The 23,769-nt window shown below is 43.1% G+C and overlaps 1 protein-coding gene across 4 annotated transcripts in view; it reads left to right on the top strand.

The window, feature by feature from the left end:
* The window catches only part of DOCK4 (dedicator of cytokinesis 4), a 246,548-nt gene extending 238,199 nt beyond the window's left edge, over window positions 1-8,349 (top strand). For all 4 annotated transcript variants that reach the window (XM_085043039.1, XM_085043060.1, XM_085043049.1 and 1 more), the window contains 3 exons: window positions 38-151; window positions 1,050-1,111; window positions 4,061-8,349. In XM_085043039.1, coding sequence (XP_084899165.1) covers window positions 38-151; window positions 1,050-1,111; window positions 4,061-4,486 — 602 coding nt within the window. In that variant the 3' untranslated portion in view covers window positions 4,487-8,349. The remainder of the gene's footprint in view (window positions 1-37; window positions 152-1,049; window positions 1,112-4,060) is intronic.
* Window positions 8,350-23,769: the final 15,420 nt, after the last annotated feature.

A 23,769-nucleotide genomic window follows, 5' to 3' on the forward strand; every position in this document is an offset into this window, starting at 1 on the left:
TGTTGATGCCTATGACAGTCTTTTCATTCTCTTCCAGCTGTAAACACCACCCCCAGCAGCTGGAGCCTGGATAGCGGGAAGGAAGCCAGAAACACATCAGAAAGTGGAAAGCTTGTATCTCCTCCTGTACCACCAAGACCTGCACAGACTGGTGAGTTAATGGACATTTCAGGTAAAGCTCCAGTACTTGAGAGCTTAGATTCTTTCCACTCTGCTTAATGTTTAACTTCTTGGGCAGGTTAACTTCTTATTTGATGTCTTACATGAAAGGCTGTAGAACTGCCTCTGTGGGTATTTTCATCTTGTTAATGTTCTCTGCAGTTTCCCATACTTTGCCTCTTCACTTAATGAATGAACAGTTTCACACAGTTCATGCTAGTATGGGGGAGGATGATCAAATTTAGTCTTTTGATTTCATGATAATTGAAGGTTAGGAATCAGAAATGATCATTAAGCACAAAGAATCTTACTGGCCAGAAAATGCGCAGCAATCGCGAAAGTACATGAATTCTGTTACTATAACAATTTTGCCTTTCAAAAGATTAATTTCCATTTAAAGGAAAGGCTGCTCCAGTGATACTATAATTGCTCTCAAGGGAGTGAATAAACTTTTTGTGTATTATACTTATGCCTCTGAATTTGTCCAGGCATGTTACTAGTATATTAGCAGGTAAATGTTTTATATAAGTATATTATGTATTTTCTTTTTTCCTTATTTGACATACAAATTCATAATATATTTCTTAAGAACAAAAAGGAAAATTTGTTATACTGATTTTTTTTAACTTCTTATAATTTGGTAGATTATAAGTCAATTTACAGTGATATAAAATTTGTCAGTAAAGGCATATGCAGGAATTTCTTATACGTGGTTGTACTGCAAGATATTCCTGAGAACAAAGTAAATAAAAAAAAAATCTCTAAAACTATTTACAGCTACCTGCCAAGGGGACTAGAGATAATGTTTATGTATCGAATGATCTCCTTAAAAGATTTTTTAATGAAAATTGTAATGCCACAAGTGCACTGAAATCTTTCTAACTTTACAGCATCACCAGCAAGACACATAGCCTCCATTTCCCCTTCTCCTGCTGGCAGATCACCAATGAAGGTACTGTCTTATTGCTGTGAATTCCCTTTGTGGGACAGATCTTGTGTGTTGTGGGGTAGATGGTATATATTAAATGTACACTATTTGGGATTATATTATGTTTTCTTTTTCTTATCATTATACCTATACAAAACCCTGTCTCCACCGTGGAAGAGGGTGAGGTGCCAACAAAGGAAAAACTGCTGTGAAACCTGTTTGTCTTATTCTTCCAGCATTCAGAGGTGTTAGATTAGAGGGTGTATTAGAGAGTATCCCTGGCTTCAATCACTTTAATATCCTTTTCCTCTGCAGAATGCTCCAGGGAGGTTGTGTAAGAAGTTTTAAGTAGTTTGTCACCTGTCAGTAGGAATCATTAAGCATAGACTGTGAATAAGTATTGGTTCTTCTCTGGCAGTTAAACATCCAAAATAATTTGAGATCCAGGCTAAACTGAGCAGGTTGCATTTCTGTTTCAAGTTATTTGCATGTGTTCGTACCCACATATTGGTACCCACTTTTTTGTTGGAAAACTCGACTGGGAAATCTGTGTTTTCCGCAGCACTGGAGGACACAAACATGCAGCCTGTTCAAGCAAACCCTAGAGTTGGCAGAGTGCATGACATTGGTCTCAGGGATAGTTTCTGCCATCCCATTGAAGCAGAGATGATTCTTCAGGTAGAAATACAAGAATCAACAACATGGAAGGAGAGCAAATAAAAAGGAGCATGACTGGTGCTTCAGGCACTCACATACAAGGACAGAGGGAGGCAGCCCTGCCAAAATAACCTCTCAGAAACCCAATGTCTAACTAATACTGCAGAGCTACACATTGCCTGAGGAAGAAAACAGCACCCCAAAATATTTCCTTTCCCTTTGAGATCCCTAATTACAGGTCCACAGTCATTGTCCTGTTTGCCTTCCCATAACCCTGTCATTTCTACTTGTGTCTGCACAGTGGTCCACATTCATCACAATGCAATTCTGCTGGTAATTAGAGTGCCCCATAGTACTATTACCATTCTGCTTAAGTGAGTACCCATCCCATGTTTTGCCCTAATTGCTTACTGGGAAGCTCTTTAGAACATTAGGATCTTGTACAAAAATGAGTGACTCTTCATGACACAGTGTGAATGGACACACAGTATGATGATTCTTAGGGATGTTTGAAGCTTGTCCTAACATTCTCCTACTATAGGTCTGGATAGAATTTAAGCATTTTACAGCCAAAATCTGGACTGCTGCTTGGAAGAGGAATGCTGGCCCAAAATACTGCTGGATCTCACTTTGAGCATCCCTGAATTTCCAGAATGTTTTGATGTCTGGACTCTTACTTGTTACTGGTAAAAGCAGTCTGCACTGCTGTCGGGAACCAAGTGCTTACCCCTCCAGGCTTTACATGTATTTGCTGTTGTTCTGAATGACAAAAGCAAAGGTCCTATATCTTATATATGGTCACTTAATCCAAGTGTCAAATATTCTTGGAACTGGAGCCAAATACGTAATTTATTTGAAAACTTTGACCCTGGATGTTTGTGGGAGTAGCAGTGCAGCTGTGGCCTACAGTAGTTAGACAGGCTCCTCAAAATGTCTGAAATGTTTTCACCAGGAGTTAAGCTTTAAATAAAACTTGCTCTACTTTTCCATAGCCATATACAGGGCTCAGATTTTAGCCTTTGTTCTAAGAGTGTGCTGCCAGAGAAAACCATCCTAGTACAAAACCCACTGATGTAAATGAAGATTTTTTCTTCTCCATTGATTTCAGTGCTCTGTGGATCCTGTCCTAGATGGATAACTAAAATTATCTCAACAGTATAAAGTCAGTGCAGTCAGCTCTGTACACCTCTGTCCCTCTCCTCTTCTTCCACTCCCATCCTTTGTTGCATGGCTCACACTCTCACCTCAAGCTGAGCAGCTGAGCGTCAACCAGTCTAACAAGAACAGGAGTGAGAAATATGTCATTAATGTGATTTCTCTATCCATTTTTTAGCCTGAGGCTTGAGGCCAATAAGTCTGGATTGTCTCAGATCACTCCAGTCAAAATTAGATATGTTGCAAAAAGTTTTCAACTTGGAAAGTGTGGGCTAACCTTTTACAGTTTTCAGTTCTATTCACTGGAATAGAACTGCTCAATGGTTTTAGGTTGGCCTTTATTGTTCCTGCTGCTTGGGCCCTCAGCTCCTGGTCCCTCACCATCCCACACTGACCTGGGAGGCTGCTGGTGCAGCCACTGGCCACCTGTGCCCTCCATATGGCCCTTGTTCCTGACGCACATGTGGTGTGTTGTGTGTGTCTAAGGAACACGTGGGGGATGGTGAAGAGGAAGGGTGCTGATGCTTTCATCTCCTACCATTCTGCTGTTGCCCCAAATGGCAGCAGGAACAGCAGCTGAAGGGGGCTGGCCCCCAGCAGCAGCCCTTACCTTGACACCTGCTTTGTGCTACCCCTCCAGCACTGGTGTTATGGTACACTTGGAAATGATGCCATGATGTAAATGCACTTTTCACTGCATGGCAATGCACTACAAGCTGTGAGTAAAAGCTTTGGTAACTGAATTTGGGATATGAGAGCCTGCAGTAACAGCAGTGCTGGGCTTTGGCGTTAGGGGGCAGGACACCCCCAGGTATGCCCTGCGCTCAGTGATGCATTCCACTTACAGCTGGGAAAACTAAGGGTGCATTCTAAAGACTTCCAGATTTTTCCAGGGTATTATGATAGTAAGATAACATTTAAAAACAGTTTTACTTCCACTTATGTGAATTATTGTAATGAGCACTGTCTAACGTGTACCCAGGCACTACTGAAATGAGCTTTTTACCAGTTTCTTACCAGATCTTGATTAAACAAGGACACAACCACTTCTGTATAGCAAAGCTCTGAGTACGTGCACTCTGTCTATGTATGTTTTCAGTCTGAGCACAGAAACACTCTCCTATATGCCAGGTAAATTCTTCTGCCCTTTCCTTTGAGCAGGGGTCTGTGCAATCATTCACACCATCTCCAGTGGAGTATCATTCCTCGGGGCTCATATCCAACTCCCCGGCGCTGTCAGGGAGTTACAGCAGCGGCATCTCTTCGCTCAGCCGATGTAGCACATCAGAGACATCAGGCTTTGAAAGCCAAGGCAGCGAACCAGCAGTGACTGTCCCAAGCTACAGCATTTCTGAGGAGCCTGTGAGAAAAGAAAGCAAAACCCCGCCACCTTACAGTGTGTACGAGCGGACTTTGAAACGACCCGTTCCTCTACCTCACAGCCTCTCCATCCCGCCTGCCACAGACCCTCCGGCACTGCCGCCCAAGCCACAGCTGGTTCGGCCAAACAACCTGGAAAACAGCAGCAGGAGGACTGAGCAGGTTCCCCGGCCCAGGCCTCTGCCCCGCAAAGTCTCTCAGCTATGAGAAGCCGCTTTTATATTTAATTGCAACACATTCTTTACTGTTTAAGAAATAATATTTTTTAAAAATCGTAAAACTCAGTTAGTTAGGCACTTTAATATTTTGTCCACATTTTCTTTTGAGTAATTTTGAAATGCTTATTAATATTATGTTGCACATTTGAAATGAAATTACTAATTTAGGTTGCCATATAAGAAGCATGAATGAGAGGAATTTTTTTTTAATTTCATGGTGGTGAATACTGATAAATGCTCTTATTTGTACTTTATTTTTATTTAAAAAATTGAATCTAAAACCCTACAACTCTCATCTGAGTTAGCTGAATGCTTCTTGCAAAATGCAGAATATACTGACTGGATCTTCAATACTAGAGATAAATGCACGCTTTCTAACAATGTAGTCTGTAGACTAGGATGTTTCTGCAAGTAGGCTGAAAGTTTCTCTTATCCGATGAACAGGTTGGTAATTTCAAATGTATGTGGAAAAACTGAGATATAATGCAAGTTATACAGCAGAGAACTGTTGTAAGAATGTGGTTTAGAATTTTTGAAACACACACTTGGCGTATGTTATTTTTAAGATGGAAAAATACCTGTATTTCATTCAGCGTATGGCACCATTCTGGTGAATTCCAATAAGGTTTTGTGCCATTAGTGTATGTACCTGACACATCCTTTTTTGGTTTTGAGGTGCAATTTACTTTTATTCTTCCAGTTAATGTATTTTGTTGTTTTTGTTTTAGTTTTGGGGGTTTTTTTTAAAGCTAGTAGTTTTCTAGTGAAGGCTATCTGCTGTTTTTGAAAGTTCACCCTAGAATACAATCTGTGTATGAAATAGGTACAAATGAATTGTTCATTCAACTTGTCTACAACAATCAGTACTGACTAGCATCAAGGCAATTCGTTAAATGAGCAAATTTTTAAGAATACAAATTGCTGGGTTTCAATCCATACATTTCAAAAGCTAATTGCAAAGGTCATTTATAATTTTGTAAAAATCTAGCAAAAATTCTGAACAGTTCTTTGGATGTGTATGAGCCATTGGAGCCAGATCTTTTATTTGCTTTTTAGCTTGATCACCATCATCTTTTTTGTTGAGAATGGTGTTTGGCCTTAGGTTGTATTTTAGTAATGGGCATCTGAAGAGCTCTGGAAAGGTAATGCCAAGACATAGGAATGTGGAGGGGAAGGAAAAAAAAAAGCACCTTCTGTATGTACGTTTTGTATCCTCTTTCTTTTATTGACTGTTTAAATGTGCTTGGGAACAGATGTGTGAATTGCATTTTAAATCATATTGTTAAAAATATTCTCCCTCTTTTGTTGGGAAGCTCATGTTGATCTTAGCTGTGTTTGATTTGTTGATAGTATAACTGGAAGAAAGTGACCACTTTTTTATATTCTCTCAATTAAACCTTCAGCAGTTACAAGCTGTTGACCGTAGTTATAGAAGTTTTCTATAATAAATGTTCAAGTATTTTTGTACATAATTGGTAAATTTTAATAAGGAGTGTACCATTATGTGAAAAAGAAGCAAACAGTTGTGTATGCAGTAAGATTGTTATAATTATGCCAAATACTTTATGTATGGAAAAAAGAATATTTGTAAATACGTGCTTTTAACAATAATTCTGCCATATTGACTTTACAATTTTGAATGTCAGAAAAAAATAATATATGTTAAAATATTTATGTTTTAGTGAAAGTATTCATAACTTGAAAAGGAACATACGAATTTTAGCTTTGTATCTTGCTGATTTCAAAGTCTGAAATTCCTTGAACTAGCTCTTGCTTTCTACTATAACATTTTTATGTCTGTAACCACATCATAAAACTTGTAGAAGGCTACATATTTATGCTGATATAAAGAAGTAATGCCTGAAATTTAAATAAGGTGTCACAAGTAAGATAACAAAGCTGCTCTGATTATTTCCCCACATGTGTAGTTTAATAGATTTTGTTGATTAGTGCTTGAGCACAGTATGAATCAGTGTTATTTGCTCCTGAAGCCAATTTTTTTTTTATTTCTGGCAGTAAGCAGAGTTGATGACTTTATCATTTGCGTGCATTACTGGTCAGCTTTGTAGCAAAGCATTTCACAAAGTCTCTGTTTACCTAGATACTCATATTGGTTGCTGCATAATGTTAGTATGAAATAAAAGAACTTGATTAATCTTTACAGTAGAACTTGTTTTCTACAGAATGAGATATTCTAATCCAGTTAGTCACAGAATGAAGTTCTGACTCCTTGTCTTGTAAAATCCATTTCTTTTCTGTGAAAAATCTCCTGATTGACCGAGTTTTCTCCCTATTTGGATCCATAATTGCTTTGTGAGACAAGGTGAGAGGAGTATTGACATGCTCTTCTGAACAAGTGAAGAATGTAAAATTTACTAGAGAGTTCATTGTAAATTAACGTGCATGAGCATTCCATTTTTATAACCATGACATCAGGAATACTATGAATGATATGGAAAATGGTATAAAATTGACACAGAGTACTCTAAAGCCGAGTTGATACATTTTCTGCTTAGCCAGTTTTGACAAATTGATAATGTAGATGTTTTTCAACCTGATTACCTATAAAAATGTAGTATGAAATTTTGTTACGTATGTTGCAACACCCACCGCTTGAAAACCTAATGTAAATAAAGGTCTTGTTTGAATTTTATGTATTGGTCATAAATACAATTTTATCACTTTCTGGATGGTGATGAATAATTCAGAAGCTCATACAGAAGGACCAATGAGAACAAGTTGCTCTTACTACTCAATAGCTTGAATGTCAGCCAATGTGTGTGTAATAGCTGACATAATCTTGTATTCAAATACCATATTTAAGATACTGGTGTCTCTGGGATGCCAGAGAAACATCCTCAAATTTGGCTGGCTGGCTTTGAAATGATGCAGTTCAGACTGGTTCTCATGATGGCATAATAGCTCCACAGTGTGAGTGAACTCAGTTACGATGTCCCACGTCAGATCATAGCTAATAGCCGTGTCCTGAAAGAAACACAAAACTGAAGTTACTCCTTGTAGCAAAGGTTTCAGGGCAGTGTAGCTATGGCCCTGTTCACATGGAACAGTGTATACCTACATGTAAATCTTCTGTATGAAAGTGGCACCTTGCCCTTCTGGCCAACCATTCTTCTTGTCCACTGACTGTCCAACACCACCTGCAAAAAGCACAGTGATGGAGCAAAAACATACCAATATGCAGGAGTCAGTGCCTGAGGTATAAATGATGAAAAGCATCTTGTTCTGAGTGTAACTGTGGTCGGTGAAGCATGTGACAGCATTGTCTCAGTAACTGCAGGTGCTGACTCAGATCTTTGCTCCAGAACTCTGCTGGTTGCTGGAATTTCTCATGATTCAGGCAGAGCCTTGACGTATGCTCTTTACCTTCTCCTTGACATTTTAATTCAGCTTTTGACATACACTTCATAGAAGAAACTGGAATGGTTAGTTTGGTGAACATTAACAAAAGAAATTTGGGAATTAAACAGCTAAACTATTCAAACCTCAGCAATAGGAAAGGTTTAGAGCTGCAAACCTCATGTGTGCAATAAGCACCAGGTTAGGGACTCATCCTGGGTGGTAAAATAAGGCTGCTGAAGAAAGAACATTAATTTTTTTTTTTTAATTGATTGCTCAGTAAGGAACTTGGTGTGTCTGTTTTGACAGGTTGAGGGCTGTCAGATTTGAGTGGTGGTGCAGCCTATGACATGAGCTTTCCAAGCACAGCTGGGCAAACTTACCCAGGTTACAACTTGTGTTAAGGACACAGTTCAGAACTACTTTTTAATTGACTGACATTCATCCCAGGAAGACTGTGTTAGAAGTGAAAAGAAGGTGAAAAGTTGAGGGGGGGGGGGAAAGGGTTGCAAATAAAACTTAGGCAAAACACTTGATAGCCTGATAATTAATCCAAGTGTGTTTTCATTCAGTGGGAGAAATTAAAATGTTGACTGAAATTGAAGTTTCAAGTATATTTCTTCAAGCTATTTTGCAGCATGATGTGTATCAGCTTAACTACCGGTTGAGCTGAAGGAAGTGTAAGGGGAGCTGGAAGTCCTGACAAAATAGAGGGTGTTTTTACTTTACAAAGGCCTTGGGGTGGGGTTTTTTCTCTTTTTCTATGGCTCACCAAAGGATAGAGAAGACTATCATGAGTTGCAACAGCAAAGAGTTTCTATATAGGAAAGCCCTGCAAAATATTCAAATATTTCCCTGCTAAACAGTTATTTTCTTAACCCATGGTGCATAACTGATAGTGCATTTTGCAATTAACGTCTCACTATTTTAGGGAGCAAATCAATGTCCAAATTTCATAATAAATAGCTTCTCTGATAGCTCATAAGCTGCTGAAATTTTGGTTAAATATTTAAATGTTTTACATCATTGATTTGCTATTGGAGCTAGATACACTTGTGTATTTCAATTTATTTTATTTCCAGAAAATTGTGCAGAGGAACTCTGCATTACATTCTAGCTTATTTGTGAGGGACTGATATTGCTGCTGGTTTTTGTTGACCTCACTGACTTCCCTTGAAGTGTTTCCTCTTGCTTTTCAAAAGAAAGACCATCAACGAGGAGCTACTTCAGCCTTTCCTGTGGGGAATATTTCAAAAGCACAGCCTGAAGGGAATGCAACACAGCAACTGTTCTCAGGGGAGACTATCAGCAGAGGCTTTGGAAACAAAAGCTGAGGGGGAAGTTTACCCCTAAAGACATTCCTGTAGGAGTTTGTGTTCACTGACAGAGCAATAGCTCAAGGACAGGGACTAAGGTAATTTACTAAAATTAGGAGGTGGGGTGTAGGTAATGTCCTACAGGCTTTGCTAAAGGATGAAGCTCAGTTCCAGCATGTCCTGTGAAGGGGAATCCTTTGCCTTGTTTCCTAATCTTTTCATGGAGAAAGTAATGCCATGTAGACACACAGGGTGGGGGGTGTAGGTTTTATTGTAGTGTTTCTGAGCACGGGGTAGGGGGAGGGAAGAAATGCTGAATCTACACTTCAAGCCTAAGATGATTTGAGAGACTCTGGGTCTTTGGGCCAGCTTACATTCAAGGGATATAACTTGTGCAATGATTTGCCCTTATACTCGGAATACGTTCTGGAGAGCCAGATGTCCATCTGAACTCTCATGCCAGTCTCTTTTTGCCATATGTTCCAAGAGGAGGTTGCTGCAGGTGTGCTGTCTGGAGCAGAGTCTGATGTAGCCTGACCTCTGTTTCTTTTTGAGACGTTCAGTTCACCTCTGTAAATATGTCTGTGGTAAACCCAAGGATGCCATATAGTGTGGAGGTCTCATCCCCAAAGGTGGAGACCCAGTCGACTCAGCCACCTGTGGTGACCTTCATCCGGTCACCGAGCCCTTTGGGGCAAGAAGATATTTCCTCGGACTCCTGGGACATAGACCCAGAGCCTGAGGTTTGAGCCTCCACCCTCCTCCCCCGAAGTTTTACGGAGCCCATATAGTTTATTAAGTTCTTGTTGGTTGAAAGTTTATTTGTACCTCCCCAGTTGCCTCCCCTTGCCCAGAATGTTCTGTGTATCTCAGTTGCTGATTGGATGTTATGTTATGCTAACCCCCTTCAAAATTCATTTGCTCCCCTGCTTGTCCCTCTCCCTTTGCCGAGAGCCTAGTTGGCTCTGCCCTTGTCCCGCCTGTTTCCCCGCCCCCTTTTTCCCTTCCCTAAAACCCTTGCACCGGGTGTGCAGGCAGAGGGTTCCCCCGAGACCCCAGCTTGCTGGACCGTCTGTTAAACTGTTTCTGGATCCTCGGTCTCTCGCCTGCTCTGTGGACTGCGCCCGTTACCACCGTGCTTCTTTGCCTTTCCTCCTGGGGCTGTGCTCCCGACAGATCGAGCTAGCCGCCGCTTCTGTGGCCGAGCCTTGCTGGGCTGACCGCTCGCTAGCCGGCACCCGTGGTAGCATTGGCAAAGTCGTCCCGGGTGACGACAACAATATAGCACCCAGTAAAATTAATCCAAAGATTCATACCAAGGTTTTAGAAATGGCACATGTCCAAGAGGAGCTGGGTGAAGTCAGCTGGTACCAAATGAATTTGGTCCCATCTGAAGAAAATAAAAGTCTAACATGACCACAAAACACTTCACAAGGAACAAAACACATCAATAAACTCTAACTTTTTTTTCAGCTAGTGTATTAGGAGATGAAGCAACAAATATTACTGTGCTGTGCTCTTCTCAGGCCATTAAATTCAGCAAAGGAAGATTGTGCACACTGGACAGAGGCTTTTTATGTTGCCAAGGAGAGTTTTCCTGCATCTGCAGTTCCCCCTTCCAAGTTCTGTCTCAGAACTGAAGCACATCTTGTCAATCCCCCTGAAGCTGTAATTCAGTGGACTTTTTATAGCTGCAAAACCTGAGCTGCATGATGATCAGCAAGCAAAATCAAAGCAAGTCATAACCTGCTACTTTGAAAATGCAGACAGGGGCTATAGGGGAGCAAGCAGGGAGAAAAAAGAGAGAAAACTGGTTTTCAGGTCATAAAGATCTGTTTTGACTTCTGGAATATTTGCTGCTTTTTGAGAAGCACTGGATTTTTACCACATGCTTTACTGGGTTTTTTCCCCTCTGTACGAGATAATGCTGGAAAGTGGTTTTCTCTGGTGTCTGTGTAGATTTGAATTATGGTATTTGTCTTGTACCCAAAGAAAGTGGTTTTCAGGGGGTTTTTTTTGTTTTCCCTCAGTCCTCTGACAGGGTAGGACAGAAGTAGTAAGACAAAAGAGACTGTGGTCAGTACTATGTGATCTCTTAGCTCAGAGGACAAGGATCTCTTAGTTCATGGACAAGGGGGAATGGCTTCAAACTGAAAGAGCAGGTTTAGATTAGATCTTAGGAAGAACTTCTTTACTGTGAGGGTGGTGACCCACTGGAACAGGTTGCTCAAGTTGTGGATGGCCCGTCCCTACAAGTGTTGGATGGGGTTGGATGCCCCATCCCCAGGTTGGATGGTGTGAGAGCCCAATCTAATTTTTATTTATGCCTCAACATGTTATACATGAGGTGAAAAAATTACCTTAGGGGCTGTACACATCTGGGAGCTCTGTTCCCCGAGAGGCTTCGCCTCGCAGCGATCAGGAGAGAGGAAAAGCTTCCACTGCTGGTCTGCAAGCTGCCTCCCCTTGCTGGTGGGTCAGATCCCCGGATGCCCGGGGAAAACGCGCGGAAAGGTGCGCGGGAAGCCACGCGGTAGGAGGGCCAAGCACATAAAGGCAGCTAGCTGCGACACAACCGGGGGCATTTTGTTTCGGTTTCTCGGAGGGAGCAGGGGCTCGCCTGGAGGGTCAGCTCTGCCCCCCTCGCTCCCTTTGCGTTTTCCTGCCTGCAGTCCGCTCCTTTCCTAGCTGTCCTGTCTGCCCTGTCCTGCTCTGCTTCGCTCGGCGCCGAGGCCGCTCCGTCGCCGCGACAACCTCGCAGACTCTCGCAGCTCGCAGCGCACAGCTCCATCTGCCAAACCCTCGCCGACGGGGCGCCCGGGGTACAGCGGTAGCGATCTGTCCAGTATTCTTGCCCTCTCCGTCTCTCTTTTTCCCTCTTTGTTCCTTTTTCTGTCTCTCTTTGGTAGGAACACTTACCCTTTCTTTATCAAGAAACAGTTCTCAGATATAATATTGCCGCGATTGTGCTTCATTTTTTGTCCGAGAAATCCATTAAAAGAATCTTTCCCAAGTCCCCCTTTTAGAGCGGAACGGGACAGATGGGGCTTACAGCAGCCTGGTTTAGTGGACGGTATCCCTGCCCACAGCACAGGAGGCTGGAATCTGCTGATTATGATCCCTTCCAACCCAGGCCATTCTATCATTCCATATTCAGAAAAAAACATCTATATTCTCTTTGTAGCCCTTGAACCCATACCTTCAAAAGCTAAAATTCAGTTCACTGTGGGCTGCTCATGCCCACGCACAAGGACAAATAATGGGCAAGTTCCATCTTGCTGTGGGAAGTGTCCTTCTGCATGTGCCTCAGGTGTGGTGAGGAATAGACATAGATGGGCACCATGGAATGCTTCCTCTCTGGTGTTCTTTATTGCTACAGCAGTGATATGCTGTGTTGAGTATCATAGCTGGCTGTCACAGTACTGCACATAGTTGTCTTACCTGCAACAAGCTGCAGCTGTGTAAAGAACACAGAAACAATCAAAATGTCACATTTAAGACAAAAGTGCTATTTATCATGCTCACGAATTCTACACTTATCTTGAAAACTGGGAAACTTGGTGGATTTTGCAAATTCTCTCAGCAAACCTTTTTTGGTTCAGTGCTATTTTTACTGAAGATAACACCAGCCCATCTTGCAAGTGGAGCTTTCAGCAGTTGTGCTACATGAAAGCAGGCACAGCTTGAATGACAAGTCCTCAGCACTGTGTGGGCTCATCAGAAGGATTTGTATTCCATGCTGAGCTGAAGGAGAGTGAGTAACCTGGGAGACTCTGAGCAGGCACTAAACCGTGGAAGCAGCAGCAGAAATGACAGCAGATGGCAGGGTCAGCTCTTTAACTACATTTATCTAATAGAAAACTTCCCATATATTGTCAAGCAACAATAATAAAAAGAAACTGTCAGAAATTCCACCTGGTCATAATTGATCATCGTTAATAAATCTGTTTCAGAACAGGCTGCTAAAATCTCAGCTATGACCACATAACTAAAATTGATTACTAAATGACAATTGCTGAGGTGACTTGCTTTGGTTGGGCAACAAAAGCAACCAAAACTGTGGCTGCTGTTGGCAGAATGGAAAGCTGTTTTGTGAAGGTATGCTGGGCTGACAAAACATCTGGCTAGTTTGCTATTTTCATTTAGCTCTGTGTTGTGAAACAGAGTTATAACACTTTGCTCTAAAAACACTGATTATATATGAGTGAATAAATATTGCAGCTATATTAACATGAATTTGCCCTGGAAACCACAGGTTTATTCCTGATTTCTACCCTGGTCTCTACAGAAAAAGGCAATAGACAGGATTCTAACTGAAATAGAAAACAGACTTCATTTAAACCATACAATTAATTTATTGCTGACATAATACTGACAACTTTCAAACTGTAACTTAACCTTTTATGTAGTTATAGTTATCCATGCAGCACTCCTCAATGAACACCTCCAGAAGGGTGACCAGAGTGAGGCTCAAGTGGGGTCAGAGTGAGGTGAGTGAGCGGGGACCACTGGAGCTCTCAAGAGATGATCATTCCAAGGCTGCCATGCCAGACTTCGCGGACAATTCCCCAGCTCCTCCGTCTTGTCCCTTTGGAAGACCAGACACCTCACCCCACTTCGCCATTGTAACTGCTGACACCTGCTGCTATGCCAGATGCCAACGCTGATTTTGTTCTGCTGCTTTACCAGCCAACCGGCAGCACACAGTATAGTATGAACATCCTTTAAAATACATCTCGTTCTAGTTTCTCCCAGTTCACTACAAGCATGCTGCAAGCAAAGCCAAGTACATGGAAACCCTGGAGGATTCACCTTACAAGGGACATCCAGTCCCACCGCCTCCACAGTGCAGCCTCAGCTAGGAGGTCAGGCCATGCTGTTCAGGGCTCCTTCCACTACTCTCCAAAACTCCCATGGATGCAGGTGCACAAACTCCCAGGGGAAGCTCTTCGACTGCCCGACTATCTACATCTCCTGGTCTCGCCCACTGATGCCAACACTGTTCAGATACCAGCACCACCACCACAGTCAGACCCGGCTGCCGAGGGCAGGTGGATGGTGCAGCCTGCCCTGCAGCTTTGCTCTGAGGTACCAGTGGAGTCCCAAGTGTCTCCGAGCTCCAAGGCACCAGTGATGGCAGCAATGGCGGCGGTGGCACAGGGCCGCTCAGAAGTGCTGCCGCTGCCTGCAGACTGCTGTCGCTTCTTCCTGAGGAGCCCCCCAACTGTCTTCTGCAGGGTCTGCAACAACATGGCCCTGCTGGGGGCGACCAGCAGCAAGAAGCACCCAGCCCCGCCGCCTCAGCATGGCCAGGTCGCCACGGACAGCCCAGATGGGCTGCTGCTGCCGCTGTCTGTTGAAGAGCCGCCCGACCCTCCTCTGCAGGGCGTGGCAAGACATGGCTCTGCTGGGGCGACCAGCCGGGCCAGGCCAGGTCGCCGCTATTAGCCGCGCGGGGCAGCCTGCCCCGGACCTTCTCATTGGGCTTGGAGAAACTGGCAGCGGCGACAAAGGGCTGCCCAGGTGGACGGCTGCTGCTGCTGTCTGTTGAAGAGCCGCCCGACCCTCCTCTGCAAAGCGTGCCAAGACATCGCTCTGCTGGGGGCGACCAGCAGCAAGAAGCACCCAGCGCCACCGACTACGTCAGGCCAGGTCATCGCGGGTAGCCACGCCTGCCCCGGACCTTCTCATTTGGCTTGGAGGTACTGGCAGCGGCGACACAGGGCTGCCCAGATGGGTTGCTGCTGCCGCTCTCTGTTGAAGAGCCGCCCGACCCTCCTCTGCAGGGCGAGCCAAGACACGCCTTTGCTGGGGGCGACGAGCAGCAGCGGAAATTACCCGGCGGGCTATGGAGCCCCGGGTGTGGATGGGAATGAGGGACAGATGGAGGATGAGTAAAGGAGCGAGGACCAGGGAATAGCAATCGATGAGGACGGGAACAGGCACCAACAACAAGGCTGACGAGTTTCCCCCGCACCGTGGCTGTGCCCTGGAGACTCCGAGACCACGGCAGGGACATGCAGTGCTCCCAGGGCGGGACGTGCTGCTGCTCCCGGAGCCGCTGCAGCAGCTCTGACCACCGGCTTCGGTCACCGAGACAGCCATGCCCGCCCAGCCCCAGCAGCAGCACAATGGCTGGAGGCTGACGCTGGGCTCTACCAGGAGGCGTCAGACAGGCTGCGGCGCGGGCACGGGACGCGCCGGGCAGGTGATGGCGGAGCCGCCTTCGGCGGGCGCCCAGGAAGGAGGCGGCCCGGGGCTCGGGAGGCCGCCAGCGGCACTGGGCACTAGCCCGCCTCGGGATGCCCCGGGGCACAGTCTGGCCTGCTCCGGCCGGGCCGGAGGCTGCGGCAGGTGCTCGAGCAGCTCTCGCCTCGCTTGCTCTGTGGTTTTTTCCCTCAGAGCATGGCCAGGGTGCCTCTAGGCACACTTCCCAGCAGGCTAGCTTTGTCTGCCTCCCTGTGGCTTCGACCCGGTCTCGCACCGTACAGGCAGCGCGCCCCAAAGCCACAACGAAGCAGGCAAGCCACCACGCCCACCCGGCACCCGGCTAGCCGCAGCAGCGAAGCTCGCGGGAGAGATGGTAGCTCTCTCGGGGAACAGAAGCAGGCAGGAACCAAGGAGAATAAAGGAACGCAGTCTCCGGAGTGAGGGATCCACGGGTTTATTGGCGGGGAGACAAGGCGGTGAAGGGAGACCGAGGCGGGATAGGACGCGCAGGTACGAGGATCCAGAGCTCAGGAGCCCCGAAGGCTGGATTACATGGGGTTAAAAGGGGCTGCAACATGGGAGGAGTCCATGGTAAGGCACCAATCCGAGCATGCCATAGGAGAGACCGACAGGGGCTTCAGACAATGAGGGTACAGTGAGGGAGGGTACAAAATCTGAAAACCCAATGGGGAAACCCGGCTGGGGAGAACAAAGACGAAACTTCTGGAATGATAACCGAATAGGGGATAGGGGAGGGGAGATGCGCAGGGCCAGCGGACTTGGTGTCCGGTGCATGCTGATGTCGCCAGGCGCGGGGTGCCCTGGGTGTGAGTCAGTCCGTCGCACTATCTGAGAAGTCTCCTCACACCCAGGACTCTTCCTCGGTGTCTCTCACCCCGTGCGGCTGGTCGCCCATGGTCACCCGAGCAAGGGCCACTGCTACACCCTCCCATCTTTATTTTTAGGAGCTAGTTTAGAACTGGTGACTTGAAATGTGTGTGAGTGCTTGCAGTGAGGCAGGATCTTATGGGCAAGAAAGCATCACACCATGCTGTCCCTGTATAACATATTTAGCACCACTAAATTACTTAATAATGACAGAAAATGACAGTTTTTAAATCTTACTGCTGAATTCTCAGCCTGGCTACAATTCAGTCAGCAGCACTTCACAAAGGGTATTTCAGCAGATGGTTTTATTTTTATCTGGAGCAGGCGAACTGCTGTGGCTCTTTCTCAGGTCTTCTGTAGGTGTCTTGTATGCCCTGCCTGGAGAGCAACATATTGACAAGGTCATACAGCAGTCAGGGGAAGACTGAGGACTCTGCCTCACCTGCTTTGCCTGCATTTCAGTAAGTGCCTATTAAATGATGCTTCTGCACAGCACAGTCAGCACAGCGCAGTGCAAGCAAAAGGGCAGGCTCCCATCCTTAAGTGTATTTCTAGTGGGAAATCATGGCATAGTAGAGCCAGAAAATAGGTGAAACAACATCATATCAGAAATACTGACTCCACAGCAGAGGCTGCTCTTGGGTGAAAGGTTATTGAGTGCATTGCTCGGTGAGTTCTCAGCACCCAGAGAAAAATATTGCAGGTAATATTCAGGTCAAAAAGATGTTGAGTTCTTCAAAAGGGATATATTTTTGCACAAATGAGTTGTAAGGGGACTTGTTTCTAAATTTTTTCTAAATATGTTCAGAGTAAATGGTACGCTAGTGATGGAGAATGAAAGTATTAAAAGAATGTGTCAAAGTATAGTGTATTATTATTATTTTAATGACCTTACAAAATTATTTAAGCAAAAATAAATTTAAAATTATGTTTTCTGGTACTTATGTTCCCACTTTTTGCTTTGGTTTGTCTCTTCAGAGTAAAGACAGTTTTAAATGTAGTGGTTTACTAATAAGAGGGGTTTCAGGTCGATTTCTGCATTATGCAATTGGCAATATCCACTTACTTCTTTGTATAATTGGAATTCTTCATAGAATGGGAACAAAAGTGTTTAAACTTCAAGACTAAAATATTTTGGGTTTAGACCCATTACAACCAACACAATGTTATTTAAGATCCTTGCTCTAAGATTACTGTATCTAACAAGAAAGAGTATGAAAAAAGTGTGTATGGTCAGGCGGGTGATCATATACTTGGGGTGAAAGTGAAAGCACTGTAAACCATCTACAATCAGATAGTTCAGAGGCAATCATCTTCAATAGACCAATCTTGAAATCTCTGATGTAGAGAATTGAAGCATAAAATTGCAATTACTATGTAGTTGTGTTTTATTTCTGTAATGTGTTCTGAAATTAAGTGATGCTACACGTTAAAATTTTTAAAAGACTTTATATAAAGAATACAATTAGTACAAAAAAAAAAAAAGGTGAAACAAAGGAATTCGTATTCTTTCCAAGCTGTCAGAAATAAATGAGAGCAATGTGACATTATAATCTACACATTTCTCACATGTTTTTGGAAAAAACCCATCAAATGTAAAACCGGAAGTAAATTGATAAGTCTAAAAGCACAATTAGTGTACTAAATCCACCAAATTCAATAACTACCAGTGAAGTATTACACACAACATTACTGGAAAAACATGTTTTGTGCCACTGAATGATTATCAGAGTAGCTTTGTGAAAGCAAAAGTTTGGATGCATCTGGATGCTGTTCTACATATTCCAGAGTACTAATTTGCAATTTGCAAGAGACAAATAAATAATAACCATTTACGTCTTCAATCCCAAATTCAGAAAACTTCTTACATTCCCATGCTGATTTCACATCAATTGACATAGAAACAGAAGAAAAAGCCCAACCCAAAAAACCACACCTCCAAAGTTTCAAACCTGTATACTCTGATCCCTAAAAGACCAACGTTTTAGAATTATTACCTTTAATTTATATTTTGTCTTCACTCACAGAATTTTCTCTAGCAGAGTTGATTGCATATGTCTTAGAGTTTCCCAAATAAAGTTGTAATGGGGTTCAGTGCATATGATTTACAGTGTTATCCATCAAATACAGGAATTTTATTCTGATATTTAATCTTAGTTCATACTGTAATCTCTGTGCATCACCTGAAACAAAACATGTGGATGTTTTTGTCACACTTTTCAACCAAGATGTATAAAAAAGCTTTGCCGTCATCGTACTAACTGCACAAAATATTCACAGTACGTTGACAATCTGTACTGATATTTATGGAAGATATGTTTTTCCTAGTCTGACTTTCTTGTGTTTGCAAATTAGTTTAACTAAGCTGCAAGACATGCACTATTATTAAGAATAAGTATTTTACTGTATGTTAAAAGCTTGAAAATTCACATTTCGTGTTTCAGAGGTTAGTATTTTCTCCTTCCTTCTTAAAAGCTAGGTTTCAGGCACCTGGAAAACCTGTAAAATTATGAATTCCTTATGCAAACTACCTCTTTAGAAGAAATAGTTGATGCTGTGGCTTAGTTACAAAACTGAGATCAGTCATCTCAATCTGATTTTAAAAAAGAGGTTTGACAAGCAGATTCAGTGCAGTTACTTGGATTTACAGCACTGCAGCTTGGAACAGAACAGTCTAACCTGGAGAGAGCTATTGAATTTACCTGAATACACACAATATATTGAATACAACACATTTGAAGGCATATATGTATTCAACTGGCACGTGGTATATGTAGTCATTCAAAGTCTTCAAATAAGAGATCCAACAGTACAAGGCCTGACTTTGCTCTTCCTTGTTGATATTTACAAGTCTGTATGAACATATACCTTTGCATTTAGCATTCTCTAGGTATATAAACTGCCATGGCCAAGGCATGTTGGTGTCAGCACTATGTTGAGTAGCTTAGCATTAAGCTCATATGCAAGTCTGCAGTGCTCAACCTAATAGTTCCCATGGCCTTCCTCCTAGAAGGGAGCCACCAACCAAATGTGACCAGGAGAGGCAGTACGTCCTCTTTCACATGGTAGTCCCACTGTTAAAGCTCTCAGCTGGTCTGTGGCCAATCCATGTGGAGTTTCCAGGTAAATCTTTGACCATTGTTGAGACTTTCACAATGTAGTTAAGGTTGTGCAGACCACACTACAACTTGGGGCAAACCTGCAGTAGTAGTCCCTTCCAAAATTTTTTGTTAAATATTATGTACTATGAATTATGTTGAGGTTAGTAAGCATGTATTAATGTTATATGTAATATACTTCAAATGGGGTAAATATTAGTTGGTGAACCTGGGACACATATTCCCTGTTAAAACCATATCAATATCAAACCTAGCAGAATGAAGATGTGCATTTGTTCTTCCTTGTCACATGTCTTCTTCTGTCTCAGTTGTTTTAGGTATGGTGTGCTGGTTGGTCTCCACTGGAAAATACTCTGCAGCATTCTGTCATCTACAGCTTCCCAAGCACATGAAAATACTCTCCTTAATAGGTTCCCAGCACAGGGTAAAGTACCCCTCGTAAAGCTCTCCCCATCTGAGTGACACAATCAGCAATTTACTGTATTGTCAAACAGCATGATTCCATTCATGTGTTTCTGGGGGGAGCAGGACACTGTGATTACATTATCTGCCTGCATTCTGCCTAGATAATTTCATTTTTCATTTAATAGTTGCCTGCTGAAGCAGAGTCAGAGAGCAGCTCTCACAACTTGTTTAGCTCCCTGGGTGAACATTTCACCGAATAAGACATCGCCTGTATCACCACCAGCAGAAAAGTACCACAGCACAGGGCTCATTAAAAGAATTAATGCAGGTGTCTGTCCTCGGCACAGGATTTGGCACAGCACTTGGGACTCTTTCACCTGAGTGCACTGAGGCACGAGCCTTAGCGATGGTGCTGCTCCAACCACAGCTGTCCTGCAGCTTTAGTAATGACTAAGGAAACCAGGTAGCTTTGGGTGGCTACTCTGAGGACCAGCTGCCCCTGGGTGCTTCCATCAGGCCAATACATTCCTAGGCCTAGAAAGGAGACAAAGGCAGAAGTGCAAAGGCTAGATATTTTAAGTAAGCCCTAAGTTTATAAAACCAGAGTATATAACTGATACTTTATCAGTATATAACAAACCATATTTGTTTCCCTGCAAGGAATTTTGGTATGGTTTTATTGAATGGCTTGCTGAAGAATTAATCTATGAATAAGTGAACACATTTTCACAGTTTTCTAAGATGCTAACCAATAGACATTATATTGAGATGATAACCTTTTGATCTCCAAGTTCCAAATTATTTTTCACTAAGCCTTAAAAGTTTCAATATGTATGAACTTTAATGGATGTCTGAGACAAATTTTGCAAAAGAAAATGAGCCCTGGAAGCTTACTTGTGAACATACAAATATAAGCAAATTAAAAACATGACTGTTTTTTAGTGGATGCTATCACTGAGATTCATTTTAATGAGAGACCCAAACACCTGCACTGCAGTGCCTTCAGGCAAGAGGATATATGCATATATGTAACTGAAATCTGGGAAAAGCTTTAGAATAATTTCCATTGCTTTCCCTAATTTCTACCGTTAAGTTCCATATTTTTAGCTCTTGATGAGGGTGGTTTTTGTGAGATTCAGCTTTAATGGTTCATGCAGGAATATCAAGATAAGGACCTAAAAAATGAGTCTATAAAATGTTTTAAAATTATCAAATATGCAATGAAAAAGAGACCCTCATTATTGAAAGAAAAATCTTACATCAGGTCTTAAGAGGTTCCAAGGTTGACTGATGGGAACTGAAATGAGGTATAATAAAAAAAGGCTGCATTAGATTTGACTAATTTATGTTCCCCTGAAAACTACAGTGTGTGACCTGGTGTGACCAGCAGACTGAGAGTGACAAGTAAGCCAAAGCCTTAACTCCATTGTTTCCTTTGCTGTTCTGTAGCTTGGCTAGGGCTGGCACAAAGGAGTTTGTCTGTCCAGGGTACAGAACCCCAACAGAATGGACAGACCAGGGTGCGTTAGGTGGACAAAAGTGGTCAGACAGATGAATGGCCAGGTAAGTTACACCCAGAAATTTTACTGGTATATATATGTATGTGTGTGTGTATAAAGATACTGAGGGAGAAGATGGCAGGAAGAGACCCAGTTCTACTCGGTTAGTCATATAATCATTGTTATCTTAGGTATCCTCATATAAACTCATTAACCTTCAGACTGAGTTTTTACAAAAGTGGTCCCTAATGGCTCAAAATTTTTATCCAAAGGACATGAATGTGACTCAGAGATATGAAATTAAGCTATACACTTGAGAATTTCCTCCTACAAAGTACCACAGCTAAACTTTATGCACACCTGATCAGGTTTTGGAAATGACTAATTTTGTCTGCAACCCTTGAGGTCTAGCAGAAAATTTTAGAATATGCACTGAGCACTCTGAGTAAGAAGTTGTGTAAATTACAAGAATTTACCATTTTCTACTGCGGTTCGGGTTGCTTTTGCGGTGTTGCTGCAAGCCGCAGGCCTTACTGGAGAGCATCTCTGCCCAGCCTGGGTCAGTGCCTCAGTGTCCCAAACCTTCCCTCTGAAGGCTGGTCACAGCACTCTCACCAGACGGGGAGCCAAAGGCTCACTCTGGTTTCGTCTGCTCTTCACAACACAACGGCAGCAAAGGAGGCAAGAAGGGTCTCTGCATGGTGACTACAGAAAATTTTATTCACATGGTCCCCAGAGGCCAAAGAGACATCATGGCCCACGGTCAGAGTTTTTCTGTAGAGACAGAGGGGCAGGGAGAGCACACGAGCCAGTGATCTCTGGGGACAGGGGCAGTACATGGATGGAGTTGGGGTACAGGAGCCAACAGGGAAAACCCGAGGGAGTGGAAGGCAGGGACCAGAGGCAGGGAAGGCAGCAAAATGTGGGAAGGGCAGACATATAAGGAAGAAAATGGGTGAGGAAATACAGAACCCAATGTTTCAGAGGGGAAACTGCAGCTTCTATCACAATTTGCTTTTACACCTTAGCAACAACAGTCAATGTCTGTCTTGTACATGGAGTCAGCGAGCACATTTAATCTGGGATGCATGGATTAACCTTAAAAACTCCTGAGCTTCAAAAAGGAACCAAAGAGTGAGTGGGAAACTGGGATCAAAATCTTCTCCTTCCCTACAGATTTCACTAACTACATTGGTGCTTGTACACTAAATGCTGCTATTTTAAAACAAGTTAGATGTTTTGACAATTCTGATCCTTTGGGATAAGTGTAAATCATGCTCTGGTAATTCGTATCAGATTTAAAAGCCTCCTCTGTTCAGTACTCTGATTTAGGTATGTGCAACTGTAGCTTGCAGGACAGGAGGATTTCACAAAAACTTGCAGGTCAAATGAGGAATTATCCACAAGGTTATACAACAGCTGAGTGGCAGTGTTTGGACCATAACTCAGGATTTAAGTGTTTCAATTCTGCATCTGATGCCTTAGTTGTTTATTGGTTCTAATTTCATGTGTTTTGAAGGAATTTTTCCCATGGGAGATTTCAAAAAGACTGCAGCTAGTTGCTCTTTGAGGATTCTGGATTTAGATGGTGCTGATGTAAGTTAGAAAACATTTAAACTCAGCGCAGGCTATACTATCAGAAGTAAAAATTGTTTCAGCAAACAAAATGTACTCAGAACATGGTAATAACATGGAGACGTAACAACCAGTAATAAGGCACTCATAATACATACTAAATAGAAGGACATGGAGATACCAATTGCTCCTAGCAGTGACGCCCACTGTTCTCCTTTAACATTGTGTCACATACTTGTTTTAAATATATTAATAAAGAATGTATTATACTTTCTATGGTAACAATAGATGAGAAAAACAATCAGTGAAGTTATATGTAGCATTAATAAAGAAAACCTTTTAAGATGGTTTCACAAGTTCCACCAGGACCTAATGGTGCTGACTAGGAACTAATTACAGCTGCCCCTCTGGCCTTGGGTTTGCTCACAGGGAGGTTCTGATTACCCAGAGAGTGTGGCTGTCGCTATCTGTGGCCGGCACTGCTGTTGCTCCTGCAGAAAACAAAGATACCACATATGCTGCTGCTGACTGAGGTAGGGGAGCAGGGGTGTGAATTGAAAGCAAGTGATAGAAACTGTTGCCATGCTCTTCAAAGTGCTGCTCTTGGGGTATGTGTCCATTCACTAATTGCACAGGAGTTCAGTCACAGCAGGGTTTTGTGATTACACAGCTTAATTGTTCCTGCCTATTATAAAGAGCTCTTTGTTTTTGCCATTTGTCTTTCACATTCATCCACACTTTCTATTATGTTTCTGCTTGCTTGTCCCCTGCTTGTCCCCTACCAATTCCTCCAGACTATTATTTGCCATTTCAATACACTCCACCATGCACACCTCGGTTTAATTTCCTTATGCCTCTGCTCTTTCAGTTATTTCTCTCGGTAGCTCTCAGCCTGCTCCGCAG

The sequence above is a fragment of the Lichenostomus cassidix genome, chromosome 1Aa, assembly GCF_008360975.1.
Source record: "Lichenostomus cassidix isolate B80296 chromosome 1Aa, HeHo_3.0, whole genome shotgun sequence".
NCBI lineage: Eukaryota > Metazoa > Chordata > Aves > Passeriformes > Meliphagidae > Lichenostomus > Lichenostomus cassidix.